This window comes from Camelina sativa, chromosome 5, assembly GCF_030686135.1.
Source record: "Camelina sativa cultivar CO46 ecotype springtype chromosome 5, ASM3068613v1".
Lineage (NCBI taxonomy): Eukaryota > Viridiplantae > Streptophyta > Magnoliopsida > Brassicales > Brassicaceae > Camelina > Camelina sativa.
This window is the reverse complement of record NC_141884.1, coordinates 7,819,511-7,838,471: the sequence shown is the minus strand read 5'-3', so window position 1 is coordinate 7,838,471 and position 18,961 is coordinate 7,819,511. Positions and strand designations below refer to the sequence as shown.

The 18,961-nt window shown below is 40.2% G+C and overlaps 6 protein-coding genes and 2 pseudogenes across 8 annotated transcripts; 3 read left to right on the top strand and 5 right to left on the bottom strand.

Moving 5' to 3' along the window:
* Nucleotides 1-953: 953 nt before the first annotated feature.
* Nucleotides 954-1,822, top strand: LOC147943383 (agamous-like MADS-box protein AGL29 pseudogene; annotated as a pseudogene). The gene has a single exon (XR_015598510.1). The product of XR_015598510.1 is annotated as an agamous-like MADS-box protein AGL29 pseudogene (transcript).
* Nucleotides 1,798-3,574, bottom strand: LOC104786115 (high mobility group B protein 14). Its single transcript, XM_010511447.3, has 6 exons — nt 3,441-3,574; nt 3,023-3,181; nt 2,741-2,798; nt 2,603-2,647; nt 2,140-2,220; nt 1,798-2,015 (listed from the first exon to the last, which is right to left on the bottom strand). The coding sequence occupies exons 1-6, from the start codon at nt 3,509-3,511 to the stop codon at nt 1,968-1,970; spliced, it is 462 nt and encodes a 153-aa protein (XP_010509749.1). The 5' UTR covers nt 3,512-3,574; the 3' UTR covers nt 1,798-1,967.
* Nucleotides 3,575-3,668: 94 nt separating this feature from the next.
* Nucleotides 3,669-4,928, top strand: LOC104786113 (uncharacterized protein At2g34460, chloroplastic). Its single transcript, XM_010511445.3, has 4 exons — nt 3,669-3,802; nt 3,913-4,098; nt 4,177-4,569; nt 4,647-4,928. Exons 1-4 carry the CDS (start codon nt 3,698-3,700, stop codon nt 4,809-4,811), a joined length of 849 nt encoding a protein of 282 aa, XP_010509747.1. The 5' UTR covers nt 3,669-3,697; the 3' UTR covers nt 4,812-4,928.
* On the bottom strand, nt 4,831-6,605 carry LOC104786114 (urease accessory protein G). Its single transcript, XM_010511446.2, has 7 exons — nt 6,428-6,605; nt 6,137-6,337; nt 5,890-5,950; nt 5,592-5,793; nt 5,344-5,465; nt 5,146-5,250; nt 4,831-5,076 (listed from the first exon to the last, which is right to left on the bottom strand). Exons 1-7 carry the CDS (start codon nt 6,475-6,477, stop codon nt 4,993-4,995), a joined length of 825 nt encoding a protein of 274 aa, XP_010509748.1. The 5' UTR covers nt 6,478-6,605; the 3' UTR covers nt 4,831-4,992.
* A 104-nt stretch (nt 6,606-6,709) lies between these two features.
* On the bottom strand, nt 6,710-7,986 carry LOC104786112 (large ribosomal subunit protein eL20y). The gene is made up of 3 exons (XM_010511443.3): nt 7,941-7,986; nt 7,666-7,845; nt 6,710-7,243 (listed from the first exon to the last, which is right to left on the bottom strand). The coding sequence occupies exons 1-3, from the start codon at nt 7,953-7,955 to the stop codon at nt 6,902-6,904; spliced, it is 537 nt and encodes a 178-aa protein (XP_010509745.1). The 5' UTR covers nt 7,956-7,986; the 3' UTR covers nt 6,710-6,901.
* Nucleotides 7,987-9,003: 1,017 nt separating this feature from the next.
* LOC104786111 (cytochrome P450 710A2 pseudogene) lies at nt 9,004-11,094 on the bottom strand (annotated as a pseudogene). Its single transcript, XR_015598509.1, has one exon. The product of XR_015598509.1 is annotated as a cytochrome P450 710A2 pseudogene (transcript).
* Nucleotides 11,095-13,360: 2,266 nt separating this feature from the next.
* On the bottom strand, nt 13,361-15,370 carry LOC147943382 (GDSL esterase/lipase At2g30220-like). Its single transcript, XM_087512225.1, has 4 exons — nt 15,311-15,370; nt 14,222-14,725; nt 13,847-14,105; nt 13,361-13,755 (listed from the first exon to the last, which is right to left on the bottom strand). Exons 1-4 carry the CDS (start codon nt 15,368-15,370, stop codon nt 13,562-13,564), a joined length of 1,017 nt encoding a protein of 338 aa, XP_087368351.1. The 3' UTR covers nt 13,361-13,561.
* Nucleotides 15,371-16,160: 790 nt separating this feature from the next.
* Nucleotides 16,161-18,411, top strand: LOC147943381 (uncharacterized). Its single transcript, XM_087512224.1, has 4 exons — nt 16,161-16,482; nt 16,566-16,700; nt 16,784-17,367; nt 17,485-18,411. Exons 1-4 carry the CDS (start codon nt 16,161-16,163, stop codon nt 18,409-18,411), a joined length of 1,968 nt encoding a protein of 655 aa, XP_087368350.1.
* The last annotated feature ends 550 nt before the right edge of the window (nt 18,412-18,961 follow it).

Sequence of the window (18,961 nt, the reverse complement as noted above, 5' to 3'; positions counted from 1 at the left end):
CATATAATTTAAAACTTCGATCAACTTGATATTTAAAAAATAATATCAGTACTACATTCATAGAAGTTCTATCAAATCTATCTTTCTAGTTTGTAAAATTTCTTCGAAATTATAGATTTGTAAAATCTCAAAGTAATATATTACTTTAGCCCTAACAAAGCTGCGGTCCACAACCTTTTTTTTTTTCTTGAATACAACAATGATATTAAGACAAACCAATTCACACGTTCACTTGGTCATCCTCCTATTATTAATTCGAAAGTACATTAGGCAAAATAACATATTATTTATAAGATTTACATAATTAAATATTTGTCATTTGAATAAATATTAAAATTTGAAGTTACTATTTGTAATATTCAAAAATATATTAAAATAATTATAAAAGAAATTAGCATTTATAATTTAAATATTCTAGATGCTTTTAACTTGCTAAAAAAATAATTATTAAAAAATTGTTCCGCGATTTACCGCGGGATTCTAACATTAAAAAAGAGTCCACAAAAAAAAAATCAATACAAAGAATAACGACCAGAATATAATAAAAATTGTAAATTTGAATTTCTTTCAATTACATATAAAAAAAAACTAATTAGCTGTCAATTAAAACAAAAAGAATTTCTTTCTAAATTTATGACATTCTATTCTTTATAAGGTAATGAATCCCATATTTTGTCTATGTTTTGAAGGGCCATGGTTGAAGGTCCATGGATGTTTGAATACACAATTAGAAACTATTCGATAGTAAGAAAAAAATTGAAAATTTTTAAATATTCTTGAATGCTTTGAATATACAATTAGAAACTATTCAATGCACATATAAGGTAATTCAAGATTTTCAATTAAAACTTGCTAAAAATGCATTCTTGTGTATTCTACTCCTCCATTACTCTATATATGATACTCTTGTTAGGCTCCACGAAAATTCTTCACCTCCATTACAAGATCAAGTCACAAAATCTTCTTCTTCACCAACGTATTCACTTTCTTTCACAGCCAAAAAAAAAAAAAAAGTCTCTCTCTCCCTTTATTCTTACCGTTTAACAAACAAATGGGTCGGAGAAAGATCAAGATGGAGATGGTTCAAGACATGAACACAAGACAGGTTACCTTTTCAAAACGGAGGACTGGTTTGTTCAAGAAGGCGAGCGAGTTAGCCACGCTGTGCAACGCTGAGATAGGTATTGTTGTCTTTTCACCAGGGGGCAAGCCTTTCTCCTACGGGAAACCGGATCTTGATTCTGTTGCAGAGCGATTCTTGAGGGAATATGATGATGATGATGATTCAGATAGTGGCGATGAACAAGGAAGAGGTCGTACTAGACCTAAACTGAAGAAGATGAGTGAACGTCTTGATAAGCTCAACCTAGAGATTGAAGCTGAGAAGAAACGAGGCGAAAAGGCTCAGGAGAAGCTTGAATCTGCTGGGGATGGGAGATTCAAGAAGTCCATCGAGGCGCTTACTCTCGAGGAACTCAATGAATACAAAGACAAGCTCGAGACAGTCCATGATAGGATCGAAGGTGACGCCAGTCGCATTCAGGCTTCGTCTAGTCTCGTAATTCTCTCCAACGATAAATCATAAGTAGAGCGACTTGTTTAAAGTTACATTCTATTTTTGTAGCAGCCTACAGATGTTACTAACATGAAAGATATTGTTGGTGTAAAGTTCTCGTCATCTCTTCTATGGGGTGTGACTTTCGATTTGATATCAAATGATTGTAACAGAGAAAATCGAAAAGTACCTGCGAATTTGTCTGTATTAATCTCAAGTGTACTTATCAAAACTTGAACATCTTTTTCAAGAAACAGATTAGTTTTCATTGATCTCCAAGTGTAGTCCACATAAGAACGAGTATCAGGGAATGGTCTCAACGAAACAGAAACTTCTAAATGTCAAATATACAAACCACCCATCCTAGAAGAAGGCTTAGAACAATGTTTTCTAATAACTAAAAACTAATCTATTAAGAATAATCTGAGTCAGTCTCTGATTCATCGTGTTCACCTAATTCCTGCATAAATAAACAGTAAAATGAAAAGCTCAGTCTGATGTTTGAGTTTGACCACCGCATCAAAATGGGATACTGAGGTGAATAAATATTAACCAAAAACATAAGGTAAATGAATCATGGGTACCATTCTCTTGTTATATTCTGTCATTTCTCGGTGAAACTCTTCCCTCTTCACAGTGGCTATATCATAATACTTTACCTTTTCCTACAAAACAGTAGAGGAACAAACAATCTATGAATAAAAAACTTCGATCCAGTCTCAACCAGCTAAACATCATTCGAGTAGCAAGAAGAAAAAGAATGAGATATTTGATATTGTTCGCCAAAAGAAGAAGAAAAATACAGAGTGTGAATTGCAATATGGCAACAGCCGACCCAGATCAGAAGCATATCTAAACCTCTATATACTCTAAACATGTAATCATTACTTATCCTCACAATATTTCAGATTCCATTTCCATGCATTCACATATCATTCTAACAAATGTTATTGAGGAAACTCTTAGAGGATGACAGAGAGCTAAGTATGTTGGCAAACTCCAAGAGACAATAAAGTATCTGGGACACAAGAGCAAAACCTATGTTACCTCGTATGTCATTGTTTTCCATTTCTCTCCACATGTCTTCCCAATCTGAATATTATAACAGATTCAGCAACCGAACCAAAGTGAATATTATCATATCAATTTTTTACTTTTGAATACAAGAAAGTAATTCTTTACAACCTCGCGCATGCACTTGACCTCCGGATTCTGCTCTTGATATTGCTTCCGGAAATCCTCCCTATGGAACCAAAAACATAACGCAGTATGAGGAAAATGCATACAACATATGTTTCTTTGTATGTTTTCTAAGCGTAACACATAACAACAACACAAGTAATCTCATCCTAAAGACCAGTGGCAAAAATTCACAGACAAACTTCCCCTTAAGAGAGGACTCCCTGGAAGTTCAGCTGAGCTTAAAATCTAATAGACAACACAATTTGCAATCATATGAGTACCTACAAGAAATAAAAGAAAGCAGTGGGAGGTTTCTTAGGCATCTTGGAACGAAGTTTAACAGGTTTCTTCTTCTGGCTTATACTTGGCTTTCTCAAAGGCTTAAGTCTCAGTCTTTTAGACCTTCTCACACTTTCACTTGACTTCACAGCTAACTCTACGTTCCTGTAAAACAAAATTCACAACGCAAATTAATAAAAGTCTAACATCCATCCTCTCACCCTAATTCTTCTCACCCTAATAGCATAAAGCTCACAAATTTCATCTCAGTTTGATCCAAATTCCCTACCTAATCACTTAATCAGTAATCACAAGAGAGACTAAGCAGAACCCTTAAACCCTAAACAGAGGAATCAAAGCAGAACCAGGTAAAAACCAAAACTTTGTTTCTGTAACCTATACCTACGCCATACAAGAAACTTACCGAGTAGATCCTCCACTGCACGACGGAGACAAAGGCCGCGATAACCCTGAATTGGGAGCTTTCTTCGTCATTTTCTCTCTCTTTCTCGGAATCGAACGTTCGCTTCGCTGCTGCCTCTTGGGGGAGGGGGTTTTCCGTAATTGTGTATGTGACAAATATGCTATGTGGCCTAATCTAATCAACAAAAAAAAGCAAAGAATAAAAAATTTCACAATTTAACAAAGTTAACGTTTGTGGTGGGGAGAACAACACATTCGATGGCAACATCTTTGCTTCTCAGACATTCCTCAGCTGTCTTCTTCTCTCAGTCTTCTCGCTTCTTCACCAAGAACAACTCTTTTCGTTCCTTCACTTCCATCAAGGTTTGATTTTTTTTCAATACCGTCTCATTCTCTATGTATTTGCTAGAATCTTGTATTTGGTTCATGATATCCCCAATTCTGTAATTGGCTTTGCTTTGTGTGTGTCTCAGATGGAAAGAGGTGAAGCAAGTAAAGAAGAAGTTAAGACAAAGAAAGTGTTTGTCGCTGGAGCTACTGGAAATACCGGGAAGAGGATTGTGGAGCAGTTGTTGTCCCGTGGCTTTGCCGTCAAAGCTGGTGTTCGTGACGTAGAGAAGGCTAAATCATCTTTCAAAGAGGACCCTTCTCTTCAGATCGTATGTTCTTGGTCTCTTAATCCGATGTTTTCTCGTTGTCAAGTCTCTCACACAACTGCTCTGTGATTTCTCTTCTAGGTTAGAGCAGACGTGACAGAAGGTCCTGAGAAGCTAGCTGAAGCTATAGGTGATGATTCTCAGGCTGTGATTTGTGCTACAGGGTTTCGTCCCGGGTTTGATATCTTCACTCCTTGGAAAGTCGATAACTTCGGGACAGTGAATCTTGTGGATGCTTGCCGTAAACAAGGAGTGGAAAGGTTTGTTCTTATAAGCTCAATCTTGGTGAATGGAGCTGCAATGGGACAGATACTGAACCCTGCTTACATCTTCCTTAACCTCTTTGGACTAACTCTGGTCGCTAAGCTTCAAGCTGAGAAGTATATTAAAAGCTCTGGCATCAACTATACTATAGTCAGACCCGGTGGTCTTAAAAACGATCCTCCAACTGGCAATGTTGTCATGGAGCCAGAGGTAAAAGACAGTCTTGATCTTTGTTTCATTTGTTGTTGTGCTAGAACTGATAAAGATCTGACCTTTGATTTTTGTAGGATACTATGTATGAAGGGAGCATATCCAGAGACCTGGTCGCAGAAGTTGCTGTGGAAGCTTTGCTTAACGAGGAATCATCTTTCAAGGTTGTGGAGATAGTTGCTCGTGCTGAAGCTCCAAAACGCTCCTATAAAGATCTCTTTGCCTCTGTTAAAGGACGTTAACTAGAATACAAATCAATCATACTATGTAATGAGTCTCATGCTCAAAACCTTTATTTCTCTTATGTCTTGAGTACAACAAACAGATACAATTGCGCATAAACCGAGTTCAAGACAAAATGAGAGAGTTCCATTCAGATTTATTCAGATTTATGTCTTATCCATTTTGGGTCTTAAGAACTCATCACTGGCGCTTCTTCCCGGTTGCATGTTCCCATGAGTGCATGACATGGTTCACGATTTCCTCGACCCCAAGCCCATGTTTCACCTGGAAATGTTTAGTAATCGAAGATGACTCCTTTGTAAGTGATTAAACCTATTTCTGAAGATGGCTAACCTGAGCAAAGACAAATGGCCCTCCATCACGCATGCGTAGCGCATCCCTTTCCATAACAGATAAGTCAGCCCCAACAGCTGCTGCAAGGTCTGTCTTGTTTATCACCTGCAGTTGGAAAAAACAACAAGAGATTCCTTCACACTACTATTGACTTCAAACAAGTATGTAATATTAAGAGTTGAAGCAGCATAAGTGCACCAGAAGATCAGCTTGAGTGATTCCAGGGCCACCTTTACGGGGTATTTTATCACCAGCGGATACATCGATGATGTAGATGATATAGTCAGCAAGTTCTCTGCTGAAATTAGCAGCTAAGTTATCTGCAAAGACAACACTAATCCTATTGAATCTCATTGAATCTTTTGGGATAAAGAAACTTACATAAGGAACAGATAAAATATCAAGAACTGAGAAAACAAAAGCAGGTAAAAGAAATGAAACCTCACCTCCACCGGATTCACAAAGAAGCAAATCAGCTTTGAATAAGTTAGATAACTCCTCAAGAGGACCCAAGTTGATACTGATATCTTCACGGATGGCAGCGTGTGGACATCCACCGGTTTCAACAGCTCTAATCCTTTCCTCAGGAAGAGCTCCATTCTTCACCAGAAACTCACCATCCTCTTTCGTAAATATATCATTTGTCACCTACACCATTGTCAACATCAACATCTTTGTTTTTGGAGATCAAGGAAACAATCTCACTAATAAATCAGAAGATTTGCAGCTGATAGTAATACTCACAGCAGCAAGACTATATTTGTCTCTCAAGAATCTACAAAGAGCAAGCATCAATGCCGTTTTCCTGAGTGAACAAAACCAAAAACTCCAATAAACATTTAGACAAAAAGGCTGACACTTTTGTGCAAAACATGACAAATTTGTGATCCATCTAAAAACAATATCATAGATTCAATAGTTTAACCAAGAGAGATTGTTATTTGTTATGATACCAAATCACAAAATCAAGCAGTCAATCTGAAAACATTACCCAGTGCCAACGGGACCGCCAATACCGACGGTAAAAGCTCTCTCAGAGAAGTTACGGTCGTTAAGGGGAGGAGCCCGGCGACTGAAGTAGCCAGGAGAGTAGATTGGTTCGTGTGAGTGCGGTGCAAGTCCATCGTGGCTATGGAACACCCTTCCGTCCTTACCCACCCACGACGTCTTCCCATCGCCGCCATCTGATTTGCTACTTGACACAAGTTATAAACAGATTAGGGGGGAATAAATCGAATGAAAGATCAAAACTTTACAGATAAAATCAATGAAAGACACGAACTCGTGGCCTTGCTCATGACTGTGATGATGATGGTGGTCGTGTGATGCCATTGCCGAGAGACTTGAATCTTCTTGTGGCTGCTGTGTTGACTCCAGATTGAAAGGAGATGCTTTTCTCTGTCGCTTACTGAAACGTAACGTTTTACACAGCAATCGTATTTATACGTATTCTGATACTAAGTTTGTAATTCTGTATCACATTCACAGAACAGAGAACTCAAAAATCTTTTGCTTTATAGGACTTTAGTTATAGTTTTCAGAGTAAAGAGCACAACATAGGAAATAAGGAACAAGGATATTTCATAAGCAAAAAACAAGGAACCATAATAAAATCCAGACAAAGTCGAGTTGAGAGTTTCATGAGTAGGCCTAACATATTGATAAACAAAAATATCCGAGAAACAAATCCAAAACGACAAAGAGCATAACTTCAACATCGATTCCAACCCAAAAAAGAGTCAATCTGAGACGGCTTCTACATGAACAAGTTGGGCTTGTTGGCCTTGTAAGTCGTCTTCAGCTTCCTGCTTGGTGGTCTAACCTTGCGGAACACCAATGGGAACTTGATCTTACTGTTGTGGAACTGTTTAGTGCTCTCTCTCTTGCACAGCTTGGCGGGGACAGTTGCTGTCTTAATGATCTGGATGCAAGGGAATCTGACACGGTGACGAGAAGCCATCTCAGTGTACATCTGTTCCACAGCTCCGTTAAGAGTGGTGTCACGGTACTCCTTGTACATGTTGTGGTATCCAGTTCTGCTCTGGTACCTCAACCAAATACCGAAGTTCTTGATTGTTGTCGGGTTCTTCTCATAGATCTGTGAAAAACAATTTGGTTACAGCTCACATCAGTCAAAAGGAGGCACATGGGGAAATAAAACTATCAAATTCCATCAGATAACATGACATTGAGACAAATTGCAAGTCCAAAAAGGAAGAGACTTTAGAGAATCTAAACATTCTCAAGACAATATAAAGTAAACCTAATAAACAAAGAGTCCAAATCCGAATCAGGAATCAGGCTATTTGATTGTTCAGAAGCTCAAGTATTGTATAACTTGCCAGGTGAAACAAAGACACAAATGCAAGGATATTGAAACGAAACCTAAACGACTAGATAAATCAAAACCCTAGTGTTCTAATCCGGACAAAGGAATCAACTTGATACGTTTCAAAGACAGTGAGGTATAACGATAATAATGAGATCCTTATCATTTCAGCGATGAGACAGTAAGAGTACCTCGTTGATGGCGAGCATCTGACCATTACTCTTCTTGACCTTCTTCAGCTTCCTCAAGAAATACCAAAACTTGGACTTAGCACGGACCTCGTTAGTGGCCCAGAGCTTCATCCGGTAAATCTTAGGCTGCACATCCTTCTCAGTCGGGAGAGCTCTTCCGACAACCTGGTACTGGTGAAACTGCAAAAGGGAAAAAAAATACAAGGGCTTAGATTAAACAGATCCTTCGAATGGTGACATTGAAATCAAGAAGGGATCAAAGAGAGAGAGCTTACCCTGAAAAGACCCATTTTGCCTCGTCTCGAGCTGTAGAAATCTCTCAACCAAATGAAAGCGGCTAGGGTTCTTGTAGTTTATAAATGTGCGAGCATCTGCAAAAACCCTAAATTCTTTTATTGTAATCATAAAGCCCATTGGGCTCACTATTTTAGACCATTATGTCTTAACTTAAACCCATCCGAATTTTGATATCCCAGCCTCTTCTGAAAGCTTTAGTTGCTAGTAAACTTCAAAAAAAAAAAAAAAAAACTTTTATCTGGCTATCTAGTTTACTGTCAAATTTATGTGTCAAACTGTCAATGAATACACAAATTTGTTCTCATCACTAAATTATTTTTTCAATGATACTAAGTATAACTTTAGAGTCATAAATCTGTTTTTCACTATAAAAAAAAATTGTTTGATAAAATATTTTACATAATTTTGAAACTAGTAATTGTTTGATTTTGAATAATATTTTTTCTTTTTTTAGAAAAAAAGGACCACAACAAATTTCTTGATTTAGATCCATATTTTTTTGTTCGTCCGGCCTTCAATCATTACTCAACTAAGACATGCCGCCACTAGTGAAGATTGTCGATGACAAAAGGATACATGATTAAAATGTACTGTTTAATCAATTATATATGGACTATGGTCAACCAATACCTATATAAGCATAATTATATCAAAAAAAATTCGACAAGAAATCAATAATAGATTCTTCAAAAATCGTCTTCATATGTCAACATCTTCATTTATATTCTTTTTAAGTTTAGAAATCTTCTCAACTGTTACGTGCTTCCCCTACACTACACACATTTGTGTTACACTACACACATTTGTCAAAAACAACAAACACAAATGTGTGTAGTAGCAAATGTTAATTTGTCTTAATGATAGTATTAAAAAAAATTATAACAAATTAATCTACATAATATATATAATTAAATAGTTATAGAGTGTAATATCAAAGACTACACATGTCTTCTATATGCTCTCGGGCTGTATATAATATATTATGTCTATTTTGTGCATCTTAATGGTACTGAGGATGTGTTTAAATTTCGAACGTATAACTTTGGTTTTCATGTCGTCATGTGGATTGTACCACTAGGCGCCATTGTTATTTATTTCAACCGAAATATATGACAATGACCTAACATACACGAAACACGTTTTTTAACTTCACTGGGACCAAACAAAGATAAGATAGATCTGATGGCATCAACAACGACATCTCTCCATCTCAAATTCAGCAACAAAGACTGTACCACTCTAAGGGAAATATCCAGGAGATATACATCACGATCACGAACATTGAAAACAAATCACACTCTTGAGTACGTACTTGACTTTGTCACCAATAATTATTTTTAGAATTTAAACAAATTCAAGGAGAGAGGTTGGGGTACGTTGCGACTCGCTTAGTCAAGAAGACCGTGCACCCGTCCTTTGGCGATATCGTGGGGCAGTATATGATGTCATCGCAGCCGTCCGATCGAAGCCTCTTGAAATCAAACAAAGACGAGAACATTGCTATGAAGAGTACCAAGTGGTTCAATGCGTAACGCTGGCCCACGCACTGGTGCGCACCCCATCCAAAAGCTAGATAGTTACGTTTGAACACCTGATCCTCTTGCCTTGCCTCGCTAAACCGGTCCGGATCGAACCGGTTCGGTTCAGTAAACCCTTGAAACGAGGAGTCAAAAACTGAGGGAAACACAATTGTACCTTTTGGGATAGTGTACGATTCCGTGAGAGGGAAATCATTAATAGCAATGTGTGGCACCATAGTTGCCGGTGGCCTGTATCTCACCACCTCACGCGCCACAGCACGCGTGTACTTCATCTCGGCGAGCTGATCGGCCGTGATTAGCTTCCCGGACTCAGGCGACCAAATCTTGACCACTTCCTCTCTCACTTTGCTTAACACTTCCTGGTCCGATTCAAGAAACGCCACCGCCCAAAGGAGTGATGACGTGGAAGCATCTTGCGCGGCAAAGAGAAAATCGAAGAGCAAACCGCCGATGGCTTCGTCTTCCGAGTGAACCGGCGGCGGATTCCCGGACTCTATCTCCGTGACGATTGCATGCATCCAAAAATCGATTAAGCATGTCGGCTCCTCCCCTTTCGCCATCCTCGTTTTGGATTTTCCGGCGCATGAGGCTAGTGTCTCTTCCAGGTTCATCACCGCCTGGCGAGCCTTGCTGAACGCGAAGCCAGGGAGGTTGATTGGGAGCGCCATTGATCCGACATTGAACAGATTATAATCAGTACGGAACGTGTTCCTAGCTTCTTTGTCAAGGTAGGGTCCGACAAAAACAGTTTGAGAAGTTTCAAGATTGAGTTCACGGATAAGATCTCGCATGGACACCGGCTTAGATCCACCGGAGAAACTTTCCTCCCACTGTCGTAGATGACGGAGCATAACTAATTGTTGGAGATCAGAGTAGGTTGCGAGTGCCTTGGGGGTGAAGTTAGGAGCAAGGTGACGGCGAACGGTTTTGTGATCCTCACCAAACAAGTAGATGAGGCTATGATCACCGAAGAGCTGTTTGCCAAAAGGATGTCCAAGAGGGTGGAATGCATCAAGACGAACGTTGGAGAAGATTTGATGGGAAAGCTCAGTGTCTCTGATGTAGATGATGAATTTTCCTATGAGGTAGTTGGCAGAGAGGCCACGCGAAGTGCCCGCCGTGTCAGATTGCTTGTACCAGAAGGAAGTCGGGTCACGGACGAGTGAAACTGCGTTTCCGATGATCGGAGGGACAAAGAGAGGGCCAGGGAGGTTACGTTTCTTGACAAGGTAAGAGAGTTGCTCGATGAGAAAGAGGAGAAGTAACGCAGAGACTAAGTATGGTGCGAGAGAGGCAAATATGGAAACCGAGAGAGCCATCTTTTGTCTGTTTTCTACTTATCAGAGCTTCTCTTAAGGGCTTCTGCTCTGCATTTGAGTTTTTTTTTGTGTATAGAATAACAATATGTATAGGCTACATAAAAGCTATGAATTGCTACAACTGTTCGTAATTTGTCAATACGTGAAAATATATGTGACTGGTGTCGGACAGTCACAAGCTCTCTATATTTCAATATTATAATAATGTATATGCATGCTCTAAATAATTGTGGAGGAGCTGCGGTTATAAATTGCAAGTTTTTAGTTGAAACGTAACTGACGATCGAGACGAAACACTTGTTTATATATACCCATATTCTCTTATCTTATCATATGCTTTATGCTCTCGTGTCAATCCTGCCGAAATGCATGCATGCATGCGTTATATGTCAAATTCAAATTTTTGTTTCCGTCCATGAAATGGATGTTAAGAACTTAAGATCACATTATTACTGATATCATGTTATAAAGAAGAAAAAACGTGTGAGTAAACAAAATTAAGAAATATTAATTAGGTGTATATGATGAAAACCAAACTAGTTAAATGACTTAATGTAATATGATAGAGGTCATATACTCATATTTTATTAAATAGCGGAGCTTTGGATGTATGTTTGGCAAAATTGTGCTGCTTATTGAGACTACGTTACCACTTCTTCTTTTTTATTTTTTTTCCTCTTTCCAATTTGGGATGCGTGCCCTTTCGTTCGAAGTCTTGGTCATTAGCACTGTACTGTCCTGTGCATGAATGCGTATCCACGAGTCACTTATTGACAAGCAGAAATCCGTATAATATCATATCAATTATTATTCACAATCCGTCTCAGTTAATTAATTTAACGAATCCTTACTTTCCAATTCATGAGCTTCACGATCAAACGGTATATCAATTAGAGCTAGAATTAATTTATCACCCATGATCCATCATAATATATAGTTTAAATCACCATGAGAAAAGAATCTCAATCTTTTCTAGTCAAAACATTGTAAGTTTGTAACGCTCTTTTTCGAAAAAAAAAAAAAAAAAAAAAAAAAGTTGTAACGCTCGGATGATTTCCATTACTACAACGTGTCTATTTTGTTCTGAGGTTTCCATCTTCAACAAATAACAGAGTAACCGATATTTTGATGCTATATGAAGCATGTGAGCTTTTTCATTTAAATTTTCAAATTACCACATAAATATTTTGATATTTTTTTTTTTTGTTAAAAAGTATTCAATTTATAAAAATATAATGCCAGTGGGCTATTTCCGGAGTAGGCCCATACAGAAATCCCAAAAGGTCCAACTCATTTACATCAAACCGGACTAAACCGTTGGAAAAACAAAACCGGTCGGGTTACATCAAACCAGATTAAACCGGCACTACGTGAAACCCTAATCTACAAACGAAAAACTCGTTTGCAGCCGCCATCCATAATTGCGGATACTCAACCAGAACAGGACTTCCGGTGAATCTAGACGACGGTAACCGAACGGAGATGGTGATCCAAGATAATAGAAAGGGTTTATGTTAATTGCATACGTACATGACTACAAAACCTAATGAGCGCAGCATATAGCGCTTGCAATTGAAAATCACTCAATGAAAATAATAATGTGAAGATAGAAAAAATGGAAGGAAGTGGTTCGATAGGAGTTGAAATATGTGGTATGGATTTGGTATAGAACTCTATAACTAAGAAACTACCTAATCTTTATTTTTAAATAAAATGTTAGTTGATCTTTTAAGTCGCTCCATAGGCCATGGTCTCACATACACCCTCAATTCTATATATATCCCAATTCGTTTATAAAAGATACATATGTATGTAGATTATTTTGCTTAGCAAAAAAAAAAAGATACATATGTATGTAGATATTTATCGACGCCTTAATTTGAAACCTCGTATTGTAATATATACAAAACCCCTACACGTAAACGATATATAAACCCGTCGATGTGCACTGCGAGATATTTGCAACGTTGAAAAAAAGCCGATGGATTTAGCGACAATAAAGCTACTAACTTGTACTAAGTACTAACTAGTATGACTTATTTCATTATTTTTATATTAACAATGTAATTATCATTTTCAATATTTAAGTCAATGTGTGAATTGGGAGGAAGCAGGTTTAAGTGCTTTAACTAACTTTAACAGATCTGATATCCTCGAATTGAAAAAAAAAAAAACCCATTAGCTTACTTAACTCACACCCAACAAAGTACATCTCGTATTAAATTAGGTTGCCTGTAAATTGACATATTTGGTAATAAACTACTAATGCGAATAAGAATCATGTGGCTTTTATCTCGTTTTGATTATTTTTCTTATGGTTCACTTTTTAAAACGTTATAGTTTATACGTAAAAATAATTCATATAGAAGATTTTTGATTATAATGGAAAACGGGAGCTCAACTTTCACAAACAATTGAGCTCCACACTACAATTTTTACTCTTACTATGAGAGATTAGTCGGTCAGTAATTAACTTTCAGGATTTTCACAATTAAATGAATATCAAAAATAAAAATTTTAATAGTCACAACATTGCTATTTTCTTAACTCATGATCAACTTTTGTTTTTTTTTAATGGCTAATTAACTCATACATTTATTTGGGTAACATAGAAAAACTATAAGAATAGTCCATTATAAATCACCCATTAGATCCATAGGGGTAGGGCCATAAACTTGTATGGTGGCTCATTACCTAAAATACATTGTTTAGTTGATTAATTTCGTAAATCATAGTGATTTAAGCCCAAAGCCACTCTTGAATCTGAGCATTTATTAAGTTCCCTAGGTATGTGTAAGCCGCCTCGGAGGGATGGATGGAGTCCCAAAACAAATGATCCGAATGATTGGGACAAGTACGTGAAAAGGAATTGCACAAGAAGCTCAATTCCATGTATCCTGTTCCACAACATCCTTTCTTCGTCTCCTTGAACCCTGTTTTCGTTTGTACGACGACGAATGTAAATTGCGTACGTTACTTAATCATAATTAGATGACTTGTGGAACAAGAAAGAAGGATATGTACCGTATTTGCTAGGGTTTTGGATCATGTCCATCACAGGGTCGTAGACGTTGGCGTAAAGGAACTTGCTTCCTGGTAGAGACGCTTTGATCTCAGGCAGTTTCTTTGCTAGTTTCTGATTGTACAAAACCGAGTCTTTGTTCTCTTGTTCCATACAACATCTCATGATGTTTCTCATTTTCATGGTCATTTGGATGGGTAAACATCCCATCGGGGGCAGCCCACCGACCAGAAAATTACGGCAACCTAAACTATAAAGCTCCTGCAAACAGGATTAATAGATTCAAGAGTCAGCACGACATATATATAAAATAAAATAGCTCAAAAAAATAAACTGACTCAGACTACCTAGAGAAACAAAATATATGAGATTTTTACCCGGACAAAACCGTCAAGCCTCTTGAGGACAAACTCTTGGTAACTATAGATAGTAGGATACTGGAGACGCCTTGTGGGGATATCGTAAAAGTTCAAGATGAAATCATTAGGTCCTGCGCTAATGACCACTAAAGCGTTGTTAACAATTTCCATAGCTTTCTTGTCTCCTACGATACCTTTGAGACGAGAAATGTAATTCTTGAACATGCTTGGTTGTTGTGAGACCGGGATCGCATGACTGGAGAGCGAGGTTCCGTCATCATAGCCAGCGCCGGCGGATGCGAAACAGACTCCAGTGACAATGTCTTGGTCGGAGATGTTTGGTTGTAGAAACGGAGGAACAAACTCTTTGATGTTGAGTTTGGTGGAGAGTACGTCAGAGATTAGCTTTCCGTTTGAGAATCTTCCATTAGCTTCGTGGCCGGGAAGATCAACGCCGTAAGGAAGATGTTTAGCTTTGAAAATGGCTTGTGGGTTGTAGTTGTTGTTGCCTGTATTGTTGAACTAGTATAGCTACTAGCTCGAGGATGATATAATAGAAAGGGTGAAACAAAGGACTTTTATTAAGATAGTCAAAGATCGTCGAATTACAATATAACCGTTATAAGCCGGGTGGCTAATTACAGAGAATTGTGCTTCTCAAAATGACTAACTGAACTATAGCTTAGAATCGGATTTACTCCTGACTCTTGCCCGATGTTACTTGGCCTTCTCTGCAAGCTGATCCCCTGGTATTTATAGCTGATGGGACGTTTCACCTCTCTGCCTCGGGATCGATGTGGGATTGTCCTCAAGTAAAGTCGGCGATCGTTCTTATCCGGGCCGTCATTTATTGGGCTGTCCGTCTTAATTGGGCCTTCTAGGAGCTTGATCGGCCCGACAAGTAGGATTTAGCCGGTTTGCCTTCTTGGGTTTTTGGGTTGACTGTTTCGATAATGGGCCTGCAGGAAAGTCTGTTAAGGCTGGATGAAACCCATATCCAACAATTGTCCCCCCCTTAGTTCATTGTGGTCAGCCTTGAGCCAATGAGCTTGTTCGGGAAATATTAAGTCTGGCTCGTTATCGGAACGTTGGCCCAATCTTTTATACTCTGTCGTGGAGAGGGAAATTGGAACGTCGTTTCCTAGGGTTGCATCGTTTCGCACCCATTGTTACTTTAAGGGTTTCTTTTCCCGCAGCTTATAAAAGGAGACTTCTTGGGGTGCCCTCTTCAGTTCTTCTCCAGCCGCAAAAACCGAGGTAACCCTTCTCTCTCTTTTGTTGGAACCTTTCTCTTTTTCTTTTTTTTTATCTTCTTCCCTAGTTATCTTTTAGATTTTTAGTGTAGCTTATACTTTCTCCCGATCGGGTTTGTTGTTGTAATTGTCGATTCGAATTCAATGTCGGGTTCTTGTGAGGAGTTTTTGAACGAGCGTTCGCCTACGGGTTCCTCTGAGGCCGGTCCGTCGATGCAGGCTGCCGATTCGTCCGATTCCGGAGTTTCAGCATATTCATCTAGGCTTCGCAGGCGAAGTAGAAAAGTAGAATCGTCGGGCCACTCTCCGACACTCAAAGTTGATCTGGGATTCCTTGCCCCTTCTGGAACTCCAGTCAAACCTGAGGCAGGCAATTCTAGTCCTGACAGATCTGGCTATCCCGATTCGCCTTGCTCCCGTGGCGAAGCCAGATCTGGCCACTCGTCCAATAACGTGTCTCTCGAGGATGAGATCGAGATTGGCGAAGGGACTGACTACCCGGATGCGCCTTTTGATTCGGGAAGGTCACTTTGTGATGCCGACTCTCTCTGCGCGATGATTGACTTCTGTAATTCCCCCTGCGCGTTTCTGTTGTATGTCCGACTTCTGAGGAGCGTGTATTTAAGTGCCCTGATGGGTTTATCAGTTTGTATGAACCGTTTTTTACTAAGGGCGGTCTCCGCTTTCCGATTCCAGCCTTCATGATGGAGTATTGTTGGCGTCGTCAGATTGCTATTACGCAGCTTACCGTCCACACTATTCGCAACATGATTGGTCTTAAGCACCTTGCTGACCAATGCGGGGTCAAATTGACCGCCTTCTTTGTTGAGGATATGATGCGTTTTACTAGGCAGAAGGGTTTTAACGGCATTTGGTATGCTAGTGCCACGCCGGGATATAAGCTGATGGACCATCCGCCGTCAAAAACCCATACTTGGCTGAACAGATACTTCTATGCTAAAGTTGATGATGCCTTGGTAGAGGATGTGTCAATAGGTTATAAGACTGAGTGGAATTTGTCCCCTGGTAGTTTCTTGGGTGATCCTTTATCCTTTTCCTTTTGCTCCCGTTTTGGATTGCTAACTGTCTTTATTTTTGATGATCCTCAGATTTGGTTGATAAGTCTGCTGATCCGCCAACTCCTGATTTCTTTGAGGTTCGTGATCTTCTAAGGAGGCAAACGGTGCTTGACTGGAGGACTATTCCGCAGCTAGACCTAACTAGGGGCAGGAAACCATCGAAAGGTATTGCTTTGTTGTGCTTGCCGGTTTTGGTTCGACCAGTTTGCCATTTATATTTTATTGAGGATCCTGGTTTACGATGACAGGAGGTGTGAGTCAAGCAGGGATGGTGAAACTGGGTGTTCCCAAATACTCCGGCAAGCCGGTCTCGAAGAAGAAGAACTCTGCAGAAGAGAAGGAACTGCAGTTGGTGCTGAAGAAGAGTCTGGCCGATCAATCATCTATTCAGGGTTCTCGCGTTGGGGGCACCTCGGGTGGCCGATCTTCAGATGGTAACAAGGCATCGCGAGAAAAGGGGAAAAACAGTGAGGCTGCTCGGCGGGATAAGGATATCGTTCCTATCGATCTCACGGTTGAAAAGGATCGCTCTTCCTCGAAAAATTTGCCTGACCCGACGGGGGATTCTGGCAAGCGCAAAGAGGCTCCGGCTGGTTCTGATGCGGTCGTTGCGTTTAAAAAGCCTAGGACCTCCTCGCTAGACCCAAAGGATAAAGGCGTCCAGCCTTCCTATTTTCATAACTTCCGCTATGCGAAGGACACTCCTTTCCTTTCTGACAAACGGGAATGTGGTGCTCTCATTCGTGAGGTCTCCAAAGTGCCGGGTGATCGCTCTGAGGGGGACTTGAAGGAGGATGATGCATTCGACGAATGGGCTCGGCATCATCTCCAGGTTCATCCTCTCTTCTCTATATATATATATATTATTATTATTATTGTTTTATTATTATTATTTATTTTTTTTTTTTTTTTTTTTTTTTTTTTTTAACTTTATTTGGTTTTGCCTCAGTCGGCAAGCTCGGTGTATTCGATGGTTTGTCGCTACGAGCGCAGGCTGAAGGCTGCCGAACGTGAGACTGCTTTTGCCGAGGCTGGACTAAAGGATTGCCAGAACCAGGTCGGCAAGTATCGATCTGAATCGACTAAGGCTTGGCGGGAGTTTGATCGTCTGAAGGAGGAGAATCGCCAACTGCAGGGGTCCTTGGAACGTTCTTGTGCCGACATCACTTGCCTGGAAACTTCCGTCAGACGGGCTGCTGAAGATTATGATCATCAACTGAAGACTGCGGTCGAGAAGAGAGCCAAGGAAATTCGTCGCGAGGTGAGGGATTTCTACCGCGAACGGTCGGACCAAAATCGTCAGCATATCTGGGACGTGAGGCGGGCTTTTAACCCAATGATGATGAAGGCTCAGGCGAATGGTATCCTAAAGCAGGTTGAGGACCTTGTGGCTGATGGTTGTCCAGTTCCTACGAAGGTGGTCCAATTTGTCACTGACGGCTCGGCATTTTGGGATAATGTTGTGGATGGCATTGAGATCACCCCGCTTGTCAACGATGGGTACGTGGTGACTCCGACCGCTGAGCGTGTTGCGGCTAATCCACGGCGTATTCCTGGCTATGATGAGATCGTCGATTTTGACGAGTATGGTTCGAACATGCCGTCTGCTACTGCCGAGGTTGCGGAACCCGATCTGCCCGACACTGAAGAACATGCTCCCAATGCTGAGATACAGGCGGTGAGACAGGAAACGCCGGAACTGGACATTGTGACTGGCCTCGCTTTGGCGGATGCTGCTGTGGCTCCGATTTCCGAAGGGATTGAAGGTCGTAGCGTTCAAATTGCTGGGCTTGTCAGTGATGCAGGCGTGAGGGATCCACTAGCCCCTGCTCCAGTCATCGCCTCTGAAGGCGAGGGCGAAATTGTGCCGGAATAAGCCCTGCGAGGCTTTGGAACTATGCCGTTTGTGGCTCTTATCGTTTAAGACTTATTTATATTTTGCATCTCCGTTTTTTTTTTAGTATGACTTGAATACTTTGGGGGTGGTGTATTAATTCCCCCTCCCTTTTGTTTGTGAATGATGGTAATGATTCTAAGTCTGCGACGTTCTGTCCTTGCGGTTTATTACGTGTTTTTTTTTTACGAGCTGGGGCGAGACTTTAGGCAAAGTTAGGATTTGCCATAGTCCCCCCCCCTTTTTGACGAGCTGGGGCGAGACTTAGGCAAAGTTAGGATTTGCCATAGTTCCCCCCTTTTTGACGAGCTGAGGCGAGACTTAGGCAAAGTTAGGATTTGCCATAGTCCCCCCCTTTTTGACGAGCTGGGGCGAGACTTAGGCAAAGTTAGGATTTGCCATAGTCCCCCCCTTTTTGACGAGCTGAGGCGAGACTTAGGCAAAGTTAGGATTTGCCATAGTCCCCCCTTTTTGACGAGCTGGGGCGAGACTTAGGCAGAGTTAGGATTTGCCATAGTCCCCCCCTTTTTTG